This window comes from Talpa occidentalis, unplaced genomic scaffold (assembly GCF_014898055.3).
Source record: "Talpa occidentalis isolate TD23 unplaced genomic scaffold, MPIMG_talOcc4v2.1 talOcc4.5, whole genome shotgun sequence".
Classification (NCBI taxonomy): domain Eukaryota; kingdom Metazoa; phylum Chordata; class Mammalia; order Eulipotyphla; family Talpidae; genus Talpa; species Talpa occidentalis.
In genome coordinates, this window is record NW_023604861.1 from 55,641,081 (window position 1) to 55,656,283 (window position 15,203).

Below are 15,203 nucleotides of genomic sequence, written 5' to 3' on the forward strand. Positions count from 1 at the left end.
AGTAAAATACACCTAGAATCATCTCAGTTATTTCATTTGTTTGCTTATCTTTAATGAAGTATCCTTGTACTCTTATTTCACCCAGAATATTTCACTTGATGAGACAATCAGGACAATAGAGGATACTTTAAAAACAACAAAATTGTTTTTCTTTTCAAAACAATGCTTCCTAAAAGAACATCCATTGATCAGATCAACCATGAAAAATTTCTTAATTTAACTAAAGCAAGTTCTTACTTTTTTTCCTCTAAAACTGTGACCAACTTAAGAAACACACATACAACTAAAATCACTAAAACAACAATCAGCTATTTAATATTGTTATTTTAAAACTTACCCTGTAAAAATGATTCAATTTGTCAGTAAGACATAATAAATCAGAAATCACATTCTGCTTTTTTACATATGGGCTCTGTAATGAGAGATGTAGTGGTGAGGTTTGTTCTCCTTGGAAAGATTAAATTTGGCTTAAATTCATCTTCTCACGCTGAAGCACACCGTTCATGAGATCCTAAATACCCTGACCAGGTGTCATGACCTCCTAGAAAGGAACCATTGTCAAGGAATCCCATTCATTGATAACAACCTGTATTCTAGTTCATAGCAGTTTACCAAAAATATTCACATATGTTTCTGCATTCGATCTCATAAGCATGTGAGTTAAGATTTACTTGGCCCACTCAATAATTAAAGACACTGAGGATCTGAAACAACACTTTTTCCTTCTTCCCCAAGTCCCTGACCAGTCCTGAGCGAAGCCAGTACTGAGATTACACCCTTTCCACTGAGCCTTCTCCCAGCCTCCCCACCATTCACCAGCACTATCTATTTTTTTTTTCCAATATTTAAAACCAGTTTGTAATTGGGGGGAACATCTAAATCCTTAATTAAAAAACACAAATGAAGTGGAAGCTTTAAACTGGTACACACTGTTCACACCTATATTTCAAGTTTGGAAATGCATATTTGCAAGCAGCAATACAAAAGTATTCATGAAGAATGCATAATCTCTGAAAATTATGAAAACATCCCTGCTACCAATACATTTCTAAATACAAAACTGACTACCATATTGTTACTTCTGTGTAGCGAGAGAAGTTCATTTTCAAAACAGATAAAATTCAGTCTTTAGGTGTGAATGGTATGAATGACAGTCTTTTTTTTTTTTTAATTTCTTAGTCGTTTGGGATCCTTAAGCATGCAAAACCTCAGACAGGAGGGTCCACAAAGGAACCAGGGTTGTCTTATGGCATCCAGTTAAGCCAGAGCTGGGAATGCCTCTGGGTCATCTACATCAGGAGCAGAAGCACTTGACTTGTCAGTCCTGCTGCCACGGTTAGGACGTCCACCACGCCCACGGCCACCTCGTCCTCCCCTGCCACCACGTCCAGGGCGGCCAAGGTCTCCAAAATTGATCTCCAGCTGAGATGTTATATCATTTGCTGGCTTCCGGAAATGATGGTCCATAACCGAATCTTCCGCATGAGCCTCTTCACTCTTTGACTTATGAAGAACAAACCCCTTCTTCCACTGTCCATCAGCACCTTCATTTGGTTTTCGGATATTAAATTCTACTTTTGCTCGGTCCTTATTTTGAATAGCCTTCCATTCATCCAAAGTCATCTCTTTTGGACCCTCTTCCTTTACTTCTTCAACTTCATTCTCCTTATTTTCAGTGTCTGCCACTGGATGTTCTTCACCTTCAGGTGTTTCCTCAGTCACATTTGATTGATCCAAGTCAGTTAATTCATCTTTGACAGTTCCCCAGTTGTGAGATCCGCTACCTCCACGTTTGTCCTCATGCTTCAGGCCACTATAATGTGAGAAAGAAGATCTATCACTTCCACTATGCCTATCAAATTCACGTTTGCCACGAGAATCAAATCCATCTCCTCGGCCCATTCCACGTCCACGGCCTCCTCGGCCTCTTCCAAGACCACCGCGGCCTTGGATAGGCGGGTCAATAATCGGTCTATCAACTGAAAATTCTCCTCCTTCACCCTTTTCTTCAAGTGGCTTTTCGAATCGTCGTTCACGAGGTGGTCGCCTTTCTGGTCTCCTATCAATTATTTTCCCTTCACCCTGAAGTTGCTGATCAGGTCTTCTTCCAACACGTCTTATTCCTTCTTTCTTCAGCGCCACGGGCGGCTGCGTCTCCTCTTTCTTGTCAACCACGCCAATGCTGGGAGGCAGTGGGTTCTTGCGGTCTTTCTGGGACTCTTTACGCAGCTGTTTACCTGCCGCGTTGGAGTTGGTCTGAGCTGCGGCCTGAGCTGCGCTCTTGGACCCAGGGCCCCCAACGCCGCCCCCGCCGGCTTCTTTTTTCTTGTTCTCTGCTGCCTTCAACACCTCGAAGGGGTCCGATTCGTCGTCAAATAACTGGTCGAATCGGTTGGTGACCACGCAGCCGAAGCCTTCCTGTAAGTGGCCAGGCATGATGGTGGCTCGGCGGCGCGTTCCTCCACGGATTGCAGCGGGCCGCGCCGAGCCAAGAGCGCCTGCTTCAGCTCTTCCCACAAGATCTCACCAGCACTATCTATTGCCATCACACTGATTGCCTTCCCTGACTTCCATACACGCTGTCCCTCACTTCTGTTTGCTTGTTTTTTATTGGTTGTTTACATGCTGCTTCTCTTGTTCAGACACCTTTAGCCCAGAATGACTTCCCTAAACATACTAGCCTATCTCTCTCTCACAATTTTCAATAGACCCCACACCACTTAACATCTGTACTGCACCATGGCATTGTTCGTGTTATTCCCCCTTTTCTTCTCTAATATATGCAAGACTCAGGCATTCAAATGGCACATAAATACCTTGGAGGCAAGGGTTAGACCACTTATTTATACTCCATCCCCCAAGTGCCAAACAGTTCCGTATGAAGAGCAGGAGAGTACATATTAATCATATGAGCAACTTGAAAACCTCTGTTTTTGAGCTAGATGCCTGAGTTCCTCTGTCTGAAATCCTCTCTATGTTTCTATCTTTTCAACTCCAACCCAGCTTACATGTCACCTTCTTTGTAGCTCTGTCCTAAAGCATCAGGGAACTTTCAGCCTCTGTCTCCCAGCGTTTGTCACACTCTGTGGTGATTATCTACACATCTGTCTCTCCCTTCAAGCAACCTGAAACATATATGCAGCAATCAATACCAGCCACGGTTTCAAATACCTTCTGTACTCTTCTTTAGTTGTTAATTGGAGGCATTCTTAACTCCAATTAGAGCAGAGAATATGTCTTGGTAGATATTTGTGGGGTGAATGCAGTCTTTGGACAGAGATCAGCTCTAAAGCAGTGAAATCATCCCCAGTGAAATCTATTCATCCCTGAAGAGGAATAAACTAACTCCACAAAGTCTTTCAAAATCACCCAAACATTTTTCAGAGGAAGTGGTGTAGTAATGTGAAATTTTCTGTCACAAACAAATCATTATCTTCACAACACCCTTGGCACAACCCTACTGGAAGAAAATTGATGGTAAGCAAAGCAAGTTGTCCTGTGAATAATTTTTCACAAAGAAAATGTCTGATGGAATTTTTTTTTCTCACAACTCTAGAATTAGCATATTTATGTGCTCCATAAAGATTTTATCTAATTTCTGAAATATATGGAATTTGACTTTTCTTAGCATATTTTATATGGAGGATAATGAAAAGTAATGAGCTGAGTATAGACTATTATATCAAAGCGAATAGTATGATCATTATTCATCCCAAACATTAGGCTCTATTTTCATTAGATCTTAGTGAATGTGGTCTATTTTAATGAGATCTTAGTGAATTTTTTGGTATGAATGGATTAAGAGTTCTTGCTCTGGAATGGCAATGTTACAGACACCAGGGAGGCCTTACATAGGAACCAACAGAGGAACAAAGGCTCAGAGAGCAGAAGCAGGATTGCCTAGGAAACTGGTTTAACATACAGATGCTCTGGCCTCAGCCCCAGAGACCTGAATCAACTACTCTGCTTTTAATAATAAAAGTAAAGGGGCCAATGGACAAGGGAGATAAATTCTACTGACTTGTTAGAACCGATTGTGCCCACTTCATCCCAACTCTGCATGCAGTGATTACACGCCGCTAAGTCAGGCACAGTGGCAATGACTACAATGTGAAAAATGGCAACGACTATGTTTTTATGCCTTTACCAGGACTCATCAAGAGTGCCAGCCTTTCTCTGTGAGTGCCAGTCTTTCTCTGTGAGAGAAACTTTTGGATAATCCTTGGTCCTGCTATAGTTTTCTGATAAACATTCTATTATGGGTTTAGGGAGGATCATGTAGAGACCCAAAGTTTCCAAGTTATTCTCTTGGTGAAGTGAAATTTAAAAGATCCAAGGGAATGAGTTAATAGTTACTTAAGTAAGCAAGAAAAACTAAAATTTCTTGTGATGGTGAAGTTTTTAAGGGCCTATGACCCAGATTTTTACACTAGATAAGGGGATCTAGAGGAAGATGTAGAGAAGGGTGAACTATAGACCTGTTTGGTCAACTTTCTTATATTGAATCATGTCCAAGTGCCCAGTTGTGTTCCAATCCAAGGCTATTTTGAGTCCAATACTGAACCTAATAGGGGATACTCCCCCACTCCTGGCTAGGAGGTGTGCTTTTACACTCACCTGTTCACCTAATACAAACCAGAACTAGAGAGGGACAATGCTAACTTAGTATTTTATCAAATAACACAGGAAACTAAGAAATTGGGTGTTGAGATTTTAATTCTTTCTTCATGCCAACATTACTCATGAATTTCGAAATAACTGGTCATCTGTGTGTCCCATGACTGTGAAAACATTCACACTCTAGAGGCTCATATGCAATGTTTTTGGGTAGGAAAACTACAGTTTTAAAGTGGAAAAAATATCTTGCAGCTTCACTTACTGATGTAAATTGAGTGATAAAAGCCTTCTTTAAAAATAACTGTGATAGAGTGGACTAGGACTTGGCTCACAAGAGAATTACTAAGGATCGGTCCTGTAAAAGAGTAGTAAATATGCCAAGAACCCTCTAAGGGATGATTTTGCAAAACAGACACTGCATGGGATCACATTGACCCCACCTGGCAACACATTGACCATCTATGTCCACTTTCCTGGTAAACTTGTGATTTTATAAAATTCTGTTTTCTCCAATAAAGGATTTCCATTACTGACCAACTAAATGTATTAATGTTCATCTTAAAAATACAAAACAGAAAAAAATCTTTAACCTGATAATGTATCTCAATTTTAGATTTGAAAAATATCTTGTCCTCATTTATAGAATTCTTCACAGATTCCTTATAGCTAGATACATGTCAGAAGTACATTGTGTCTTTTAAAAGGAAGTGTATGCACCCTGGACACAACCAGCATCTTGGTTTAAGTGCAGGACTGGTTTCTCAAGCCTCAAGTGTCACAATGAACATTGTTTCTTCTGGGACAATGTGTTCATCTATGGAACTAATTTCATAAAAGAAAAGAAAAGGGGTAATAATGAAAGCATTATAGGATAACTACAGTGTTTTTCTAAATGTTTTACTTACAGTCATTTCACTGAGTATAATGTCCTCAAGGTTCATCCATAATGTAGCATGTATCAGAATTTCCTTCTTTATTGTTGAATAATATCCCATTGTGTGTGTGTGTGTGTGTGTGTGTGTGTGTGTGTATGTGATTGGTCAATAGAAACGGGATGCTTCCTTGTTTTGGCTATTATGAATAATACTGCTATGAACATGGGTGTACAAATATCTCTTTGAGATTTTGCTTTCAATTATTTTAGGTATATACCAGAAGGGAATAGATTTATTTCCCAAACTTTTAGATTGCAGAACCCTGTTTATATTGAACCCCTATTAGCATCATAAGAACCTTGTATTCTGTGACTTGCTAGTTGGATTGTCACTTTTTTCTCTTCAAGAGAAAAAAAAACCCTCTCCTAAGGACTAGAGTCAAAATAAGGGGGGAGGGCAATTGTGTGGGGAATATAACCATAATGAAAATGTATACATTGTGCAAAGATGAAAAATGATGTAAGAATTACATAAAGTAAAATATTTTTTAAAAAACCCTCTCCTTAAATAGGTTCTTCCTCTTGCATACAGCTTTACACATAAGGATACTTCACCAGACTAACCCACTTCTCAAATAATTGACCGCTTAGTAAGAGGTGGGCCACAGGCACGAAATTGATGCTTGAGATAACCAGGGCATTCCTGTTCAGAATGGAAGAAAGCCAAGCTTCCATTTATGAAACCAAATAGTTTGCACTCCAGGGATGGCACTACTGCCCAGATTCCAAATGTCACTCTTTTACAATTCATAATTAAAGGCATCAATTTTGTTTTCTGGGGAAGTTTTACTATCTACCACATGTGCTGTGTCTTTATTGTGCATTTGCTATTGAATTACATTTCCTGACATTCTCTTGCCAAATTATATCTAAAAAAGTAAATTCTCATTAAGTTAACACTCACTCCAAATCCCTTGCAACAATATGCAGTCCACGCGGTTGTCACACTGCTCAGTATGTAGACATAAACATGCATTTTACAGGAGGAGGCAGACCACAACCTCAGTTCTGCAGGAAGCAGGATGTGCTGACTTTCATGTTTTACTCCCTGGAGTTTCTGAGGTCAGATGTTACTACCAACAAGCAGATTTCCTTCACTGCCTTTGTATCCTGAGGTGCTCTTAAGTTCATGGGTATTTAAGATGAGCTGTCCCAATGTTACTTCACTGCCCCACAAACGCCAAACAAAAGGACCATGAAGAAAGAGAGTTGGACTGTGCAGCATGAGAGGGAGCTCCGTGAGGGGAGCTTGGGCTCAGCTATACCAGGGACAGAGCCCTGAAGACTTTGCAACAACGAGACTTGTTCAAAGAGGTCCAGGTTTTATGTAAAGGAAGTCCTTTTATAATTGTCAAGACAGTGTGAAGAAGGGGCTCCTACTCACACTGCAGGCTTATCATCCCTATATCTATACAGGCACCAAGGGCATCAAGCTAGCTAGCAAGACAGAATGTGGAAAATCTGTCCTTTCTAAAGCCTGACTTCTATCGGCAGTGTGATTAAGCCCAGGAAGCCCAGGGTCCCTGCTCAGAGTACTTCTTGTTTGAATGCCCTGCTCCTGTGATCTCCCAGACAAGGCTCTCTATGGGTGAGAATCCCAAGGCACCAAGCCTGTGAGCACCTCCTTTCTCCTCAAACTACATGTTCAGCACAAGATCACAGAATTGACCACTGAGGGCCTTCAGCTAGAAAGGAGATTTCCTGGGTATGTTCTCTCAAAGGGCCATTCTGAGACATCAGGGGTGGACAAGGAGTGGCTGTTTGCAGAACAGAAGGGAGAAAGGTTTGGATAGAGCTTAGACATGCAGTCTGGGAGAGGTGCTTTGCAGTGAGGAACAGAGCTAAAGGTGGGAAAAAAGCGGAAGTGGGTGTCCATTTGTACTCTTGCCTCCAAATCCTGCAAATGATGGAGGTAGGTAGACTCGCTGAATTTATCCTGGTAAGCACCATATTACAATGGCCAAGCGACATCTTGCATTTTAAAAATAGGTCTTCTGCTTTGCTGGGAATCATAAATAATCACTATAAAAACTTCCCATCCTCAACACACACCAGATACTGTACTAAGAAGCTCACATACATTGTCACGTTTAATTCTAATACGCAAAAAGTGTCATTCTTGGGCCCCCCTGGTGGCGCAAGAGGTTAAAGCACCACACTATGAAGCAATCTGCAGCCTCGGCAGCATGAATTTGATCCCCAGCTGGCAAGAGAGCAAACCACATGGGGAGGCAGACCTCTCCTGTCTTGTCCGCTGCTACCCTCAGCAGTGTATTTCAGTCAGTCTGCCTGTTCTGTTCCCCACTCTGTGGTGAATCCTCTCACTCCCCACATCTCTGGCCTGCACCCCAGCTCTTGTATGCATACATGAATAAATCTTTAAAAAAAAGTCATTATTGTTTTACAGATGAAGAAATCAAAGTTGAAAGAGTTAAGTAATTTGTCAAGTTAACACAGGTCACAGTGATAGGCTGTTTTCAAACTCCAGAATGTGATATCTCAACCTGTGTGCTTAAAGGGAAGCAGAGAAGAATGAAGAGAGGCAGGTAGAGGTTTTTGCTTCCTGAGACAGAAGGAAATCCTGAGACACATCAGAAGAGGGCAGGAAAGAAGAAACACTCATAAAAAATACAAAAGCGTAGAAGGAGGAGAAGCAAGTCATGGGCCAAGGGCGAGAACTTCCTGGAGCTGGAGGTCTCTGGGGCAGAACACACATTCCAGCTTCTCCTCCAAGAAGAGTCCAACCCCACCCACGAGCTGCCTCAGAGCAAATTATTTGGTTATGACACAGCACACTGCACAGTCATCCGGTCAAAAAGCAAATTCAAAAGATTTACATTTTAGACATAAGTAAACAGCTGCCTCTGAATGTCTGTAGTTCAAAGGAGTTGTCACTTCTTTTTTGTTTCACTAAAATATAACAGAAGAATGCATGAAAAGCTCTTCTCCAGGAGTCCATTGCGCAGCTCCAACAGCTGAAGTTTGCTTTTGCTGTTGTCTAGGAGTCCTGAGGTCTGTAGGGCTGGCCTGCTGAGAGAGAACTTGCAACAACCTGATCATTAGAATCAAGGCATCAAAGTTCTGGTCATGAATTATTTAATTAAAATATGTTTTTTCATTAAGGCCCATTAAAAACTTGTTGAGTTTTTGGGAAAATTAAAGTAATAAAGAAGTGCATCCAAATCAATTTAAATGTGTCTTCTATATCTTCATAATTATTGAAGAGGTTTGTAAAATATCTGTATATAAAGGAATAACGAATCCTTCATTTTCTAACTACATAAAATGTAGGACAATGAATGAACGGAAGAAAAATTGGTATGAGTATTGTTGTGCATAATAAAAATAAAGTACAAACTACATCAAACTCTCATTACTTTGTAATTTTGCTCTTGATGCTGTTATGTTCCTGCCTGTTTTCCATTAACAAGATCTTCATTTCTAGCAATACCTTTACTCTTCCTTCTCTGACTATATAGTCTGACACTTCCCCTCCTGGCAGTTGTCACAAATATAAGTAACAATCCATTACCACAAGAGAAAAAAATAATTTTATGAGAATGACAAATGAGTACAGCAGGAATGAAAGAACACTAATTGAGCATTTCAGCACCTTCCCTGCTGACAATCAAGATTCTAGATCAGTCTGTCTTTGAAGCACTGTTGGGCTCCCTAGAGTCTCTATACCTTTCCATATTTTTATTAAACCAAAGGACCTCAAAAGCAAAAGCAATATTGAGAATAAAGGAGAGAAATGAAGGCATCACATTATCTGATTTCAAGCTTCACTGTAAAACAGCAGTGTTAAAAATAATATATCAATAATATTGGCACAAGAATAGATACATGGTTCCATGCAACAGAATCAAAAGGGCAGGAATAAATCCACAATATATCAGTACCTAATATGTTGAGGTACAATTTAGTAAAGCTAAAACTAAGCTCCCATTCCTGGCCCAGCAGGCAAGTTTGGGAGGCTGGAATAGATAAGGGAATGGATTTGGCTGTCCTGCGGACAAAGCCATAAAACTGACCACCATGACCAGATAAACCAGCCCAGATCCAGGAATGCAGACAGAGAGGCCAGAACCTGTTTCTGTGTCAAAGGCCAGTGCCAGAGACCAGACATCCCAGCAGATAACTGATGCAAACTGGCAGGTGTGAATAGCAATTTACCAAAGAAGACATCCAGAGGCTAAAAGAGACATGAAAGAATGTTCATCACTGCTTCCAATAAGAGAGATGCAGGTTAAAACCACAGTGAGACACTATCTCACATTGGCAACAGTGGCACATATTAAAAGAAACCCCAACAAGAAGTGCAGGAGAGGATGCGGAGAAAGACAGACCCTATTACACTGCTGGTGAGAATGTAAACTGGCGCAACCATTATTGAAAGTGAACTGGATTTGCCTTAAGAAACTAAAAATTGAGGACCTCCTGGTGGCACAGGCAGTTGAGCACTGCACAGTCCCCTGTGCTCCTCCCTAAACCTGCCCTTTTGAATATAACTATTTTTTTTAATAGAGGTGTGTTTTTATTTATTTATTTATCTGTTTGTTTGTTTTGTTTATACATGCGCTGGGTACAGTCAGAAGCGCGGGAGGGTGAGAGAATTCACCAGAGCCAGAGCAGGGAGCAGAACAGGCAGACTGAAGTACACTGCTGAGGGGAGCCGCGGGCGGCAGGGGAGGTCTGCGCGCCATGTGGGACCCTCCTCCGGTGGGCGGGGAGCAGACGGGGATCGAACCGGCATCGCAGAGGCCGCGGGAAGCTTCGCAACCCAGCGCTCAACCGCTGCGCCACCAGGGAGGCCCCCTTTTGAATATAACTAAATGTCTCTGCCTCGTGGGGACATTTACCATGTACCGCTGAAAGGGAAGCTCTGATGAAATTTCACAAAGGTAACCCAAGGACACCACTCTCTGAACCCAACACCTCTCCAAACTGACATCATTGGGCATCTATTCAAAGAACACGAAGTCATGAGTAGAAGCAAATTTCTGTTCTGCAGTGTTTATTGCAGCACTATTTACTATACTTGGACATGAAAGCAGACTAAATGTCCACCAATAGATGATTGCACCAAGAAGTGGCTATGCAGGCTATGGAGTACTATTCAGTCATAAGGAAAGATGAAATGCAGTCATTTTCCACAAAACGGAAAGAGTTTGAGGGAATTATGTGAAGTCAAGTAAGTGAGAAAAATGATAAGATTAAATATTGGATACTTTCATAGCAAACAATCTGATACAACAAAATACATTACAAAACACCATGAGGGCTCTGAGGTTAAGAGGGAGGGTGGCAGGAGAAAGGGATAGTTGAATGGATGGTGGGGGGACATCTCTGAATTGCTTAAAGTTGTCACCTCAGTGTGAAATTTCAAGACATTACTGCTGAGGCTACACTATTGGGATTTTACAAGAATGATGTGATGGACTGATTGCTGAGAGTTTGCTTCTCTTTGAGAAGTGTGTGCTATACTTTTCTCAGCAGAGGAATTTGCGCACTTTGTACTAGTTGGTTATATTTGAAAACCACCTCCACAGGATGCAATGGAAATGGGGGAAAAAATTACTTTCCAGAGTGGAATGTAATCAAAGAATAGATGAGAAAAACATAAGCTGCTTTATCCCAAGCCGAAAGAGTCATAAGCCTGTCGACTTTCCACCAGACAGAGTGCCAGAAGTTGTCTTCAGGGAGAGATCACTCCAGGAATTCTGAGTACTTGCCTTGCCTTGAAAATAGCCAGCAAAAATGCAATCATTTGCTTTCCTTTTGCATTAGCTGATTCTAATTTAGGTTAAAAAACAACGAATAAGACAATTCAAAATATTGAATATTATCTACTGTCAAACTCGATTTATCATTAAAATTGTTCCTCAGTATCATTATCAATGACATTTATTTCACATGTATATAAAACTGACAGTCTCCTTCCTGGATGCCTATTAACTGAGACTTAAAGTTCAAAAATCTTGCCTGCGAGGGCACAGAACTCCTGGATGGGTGACAAGAAGACCTAGATGGGGATCTAGGCGAATGCTGTCCCCAGGAAAACAATCACCAAACTGGTGAATGTTACAAATAGAAGCAGGAACAACCACTTAAGGTCTGGAAATTGCCTTCAGGAAAGACAGAAATTGGAAAGATATTTACTCAAATTATGCTAAATCTTGATAAAGACAGAGAAAGTCATGAGCATTCGATTCATGACTTGCTCCAGTCACCTCACCTCAAAGTAATGAAAGAAATACTCCAGATTAGTGCAGGCAAAAAGATGGGTCTCCCTCTCCCCTGTCAACTGAAAAATAATCGTCAGCAGTAAGGAAAAGGAGGGTTGTTTTTTTCAGAGGCAAGGATGAAGGCCAGCCCAGAGAAACAGACTGACACCCCATTCTGCTCAGCTGCTTCCTGCCCTGCCCAAGGTAGGTCCTTACTTACATACCATAGTAACAGGAAAGCTAATTACAGTGGGAGAATATCACATTAATGCAATGAAGCATTTGTTCCAGAAGGAGCATATGGTGATTTTCTAACATGGGTGTGTGAAGGGAATGTATTGTTTACATGCTATCTCTGTGAACAGATGCAATCTATATGTGAGAAACTCAAGGATTAGGAGATAAAAGTTTTTTAGTCTTTTTTCCTTCTGATGGAGTTTTGTAGAGTTGCAGGTCCTTGGGTTCACTCTGGGAAAGGTTTCACCAGAGCTCCTGTTTCAGCGGCACGCGGCAAGTTTCCCAGGCGAGTTTCTCCATGAGACAGAGACGTTAGTTATATTTAAAGAACAGGTTTATTAGGGAAAGGGAAAGGGAAAGGGACAGGTTTTGCTGAGAGAGGCCTGCATGGTTGCAAGTGGGCGGCCTTGAGGAGAGCGGCCTCCGCTGAGGGAGGTCCATGAAGAGAAATCCAGGCAGGTACTGGTCATGGGCGAACAGGAAGCTGCTGCCCTGCAGAGGGACAGAGTTGGTGAAAGAAGCACCTGCATAGTCACAGGTGGGCAGAGGGAGTGCTGCCCCAAGCCTGTGCAGAGACTGCACTGATATAGTCTTCTGTTTGGGAGGGCTCACTCCTCTGTGGAGTGGCCTGTTTGTTGCTGATTTGGGATAAATTGGCAAAACCAGGAAGGGACCAGAGATTCCAGGGTGGGCTCAATCTCCATATCTTTACCCTCAGGCCTGTGCTCCACTCCCTATAGCATCTGAGCCTGCTTGGGTCTTATGCCTTGTGATAAGGCACGGGTGCCTGAGGGTCACGACCTCTACAGCTGGGTTAATGGTCATGTTATTCCCCTCGGCCCCCACCTCCTTGTGAGTCAGGTGTTAGTCTTGTGAGGCCTGCTTTCCAGTTTTTCTGTTCTTGTCCTCCATCACTTCTTTCTTTCTTTCTTTTCTTTTCTTTCTCTCATTCTTTTTTTTTTTTTTTTTTTTTTTGGTGTATTTGTGGGTCTGGTTTCTTCCAGCAGAGGCAGAAGTATGGGTGAATTGAAATAACGGTCGGCAGAAAAAAACCTCAGTGTGCTTAACAGTGACTTTTTTTTTTTTTTTACAGCGATAGCTCATGGCTAACTTTAAACCTTTCAGGGGCCTCTCTTTGCTTCCCTTTCACAACTCCCCCCTTGAGGTCAGTCATCAATCTCATAACCAGTTTGTGTGCCGGAAGACCCTGTACTTTTAATTGATTCTAATGCAATTATTAGAATTCATGAGACTCCTTGATGCCTTTTCCCACAACTAGATTGGGACCTGACACTTGAGATAAGGTTGATCTGTGAGTCTTCACTGAAGGAAAAACCACGATGAATGTTCTGCATGTGCTGGGAGTTATTAACCCATAGCAGAGGTGACTTGTCTACTGATGCAACTGATGGAGGACAATAGGAAAAAAAAACAGAAAAGGAGGTGTGCCATAAGACCAGAAACCTGGCTCACAAGAAGGTGGGGGTAGAAGAGATTAGCATAGCCATTGACACTGCTACAGAAACCAAGATCCTTAGGCTCAGACAACACAGTTATGGAAATTAAGATCCTTAAAGGCAGACTAGTATCCTTAGGCTCTGAGGCCTAGATTATAAAGCATAACATCCAAGCAGATATCGAAGGTACATCCAAAGGTAAAGATATGGAGATTGACCCATTGTTGAATCTCCTGTCCCTTTCAAATTCTACATAGTTATCCAAAATTAGCAACCAACTGAAGGCTCACCAGAAATGAGCCCCTCCCAAACAGAAGAAGACTATATCAGTTCAGTCTCTACACAGGCTGGGGCAGCACTCCCACTGCTGTGACTATGCAGGTGCTTCGTTTCACCAACTTTCTCTCTTCGAAGGGCAGCAGCCTCCCTGCTTGCCCGTGATCTGCACCGGCCAGGACTTCTCTCCACTGATCTCCCTCGGCTGATGCCGCTCTCCTCAAGGCTGCCCGGGCCTGCAACCATGTAGGCCTCTTTTAGCAAACCTGTCCCTTTGGGGCAGCTCTTCCTGCCCACTTGTGTCTATGCAAGTGTCCTTCATTCTTCTGTTCCTTTCCCCAATAAACCTGTTCTTTAAATCTAATTAACGTCTCTGTCTCATGGAGAAACGCGCCTGGGAAACTCACCGCATGCCACTGAAATGGGAGCTCCGGTGAAACCTTTCCCAGAGTGAACCCAAGGACCCCACACTCCAAAGCCACAGACTCCAAAACCCACAACACAACCAAGTACAATTTTATATAGGATACAAAAAATACCACTGCAGCTACAATCATTATGAAAAAAATACTGATTTTAACCAGCTTGAATTGGAGACCCATTTTCCTAATATCCCCCCTAAGAAGGGAGGGGATTGCTCATGAAAGTTATTAGGATCCTCCTATGATTTAGGAGGTGAGTAGTATTGCAAGATGCAATATGGTTCTATAAAACTCTCTCATGCATTAAGGAGGTGAGTAGTATTGCAAGGCCATATGGTTCTATAAAACTCTCTCATGCATTAAGGAGATATCAATGCTTAATATTTCATGGCTGTGCTGGTGTCATCTATGGTCTGCTGAGTAAATTTTGTTAATATCTCGATGTGTTATGGCATCTTGGAGACCTAAACAAGACATGAAGATGGCAGCCAGATGGTCATACCAAAAAGACTGATCTAGTCCATCTGCCCTTTAAGATACGAAGAGAGTTCCATGTGCCCCATGTCCAAAGAAACCAGTGTCCAACAACCTAACCAGACAGGCAGGAACCAGGACCATAGGTCCACACCACATATCCACTGGGTTTCCAAAGGGGCAGTCCAGTGAAGGTTAGGTCACCTGTGCTAATCACTGCCAATCCAATCAGATTCCTTGAGATGAACAACATGGCAGACCTCAGGCACTTGTTTGGTGCATATGGGATTGTAGCTCTGCATTCAAAGGTAGGTTAGCATAATACAAATTGCTTAAGTTTGAATGTTCCTTTAGTATCTTGGTTAGCTGTTTACAATAATGCAATAATAATGCAATAGTGCCTATTTATTTATTTTTTAAAGATTTATTTATTTATTTATACAAGCACTGGGTACAGTCAGAAGCACGGGAGGGTGAGAGAATTCACCAGAGCCAGAGCGGGGAACAGAATAGGCAGACTGACGAAAAAACACACTGCTGAGGGGAGCAGCGGGAGCGG

The 15,203-nt window shown here is 41.9% G+C and overlaps 1 protein-coding gene across 1 annotated transcript; it reads right to left on the bottom strand.

The window, feature by feature from the left end:
• Positions 1–819: 819 nt before the first annotated feature.
• LOC119259753 (plasminogen activator inhibitor 1 RNA-binding protein-like) lies at positions 820–2,516 on the bottom strand. Its single transcript, XM_037528727.2, has one exon. It carries the CDS (start codon positions 2,434–2,436, stop codon positions 1,258–1,260), a length of 1,179 nt encoding a protein of 392 aa, XP_037384624.1. The 5' UTR covers positions 2,437–2,516; the 3' UTR covers positions 820–1,257.
• Between the last annotated feature and the right edge of the window lie 12,687 nt (positions 2,517–15,203).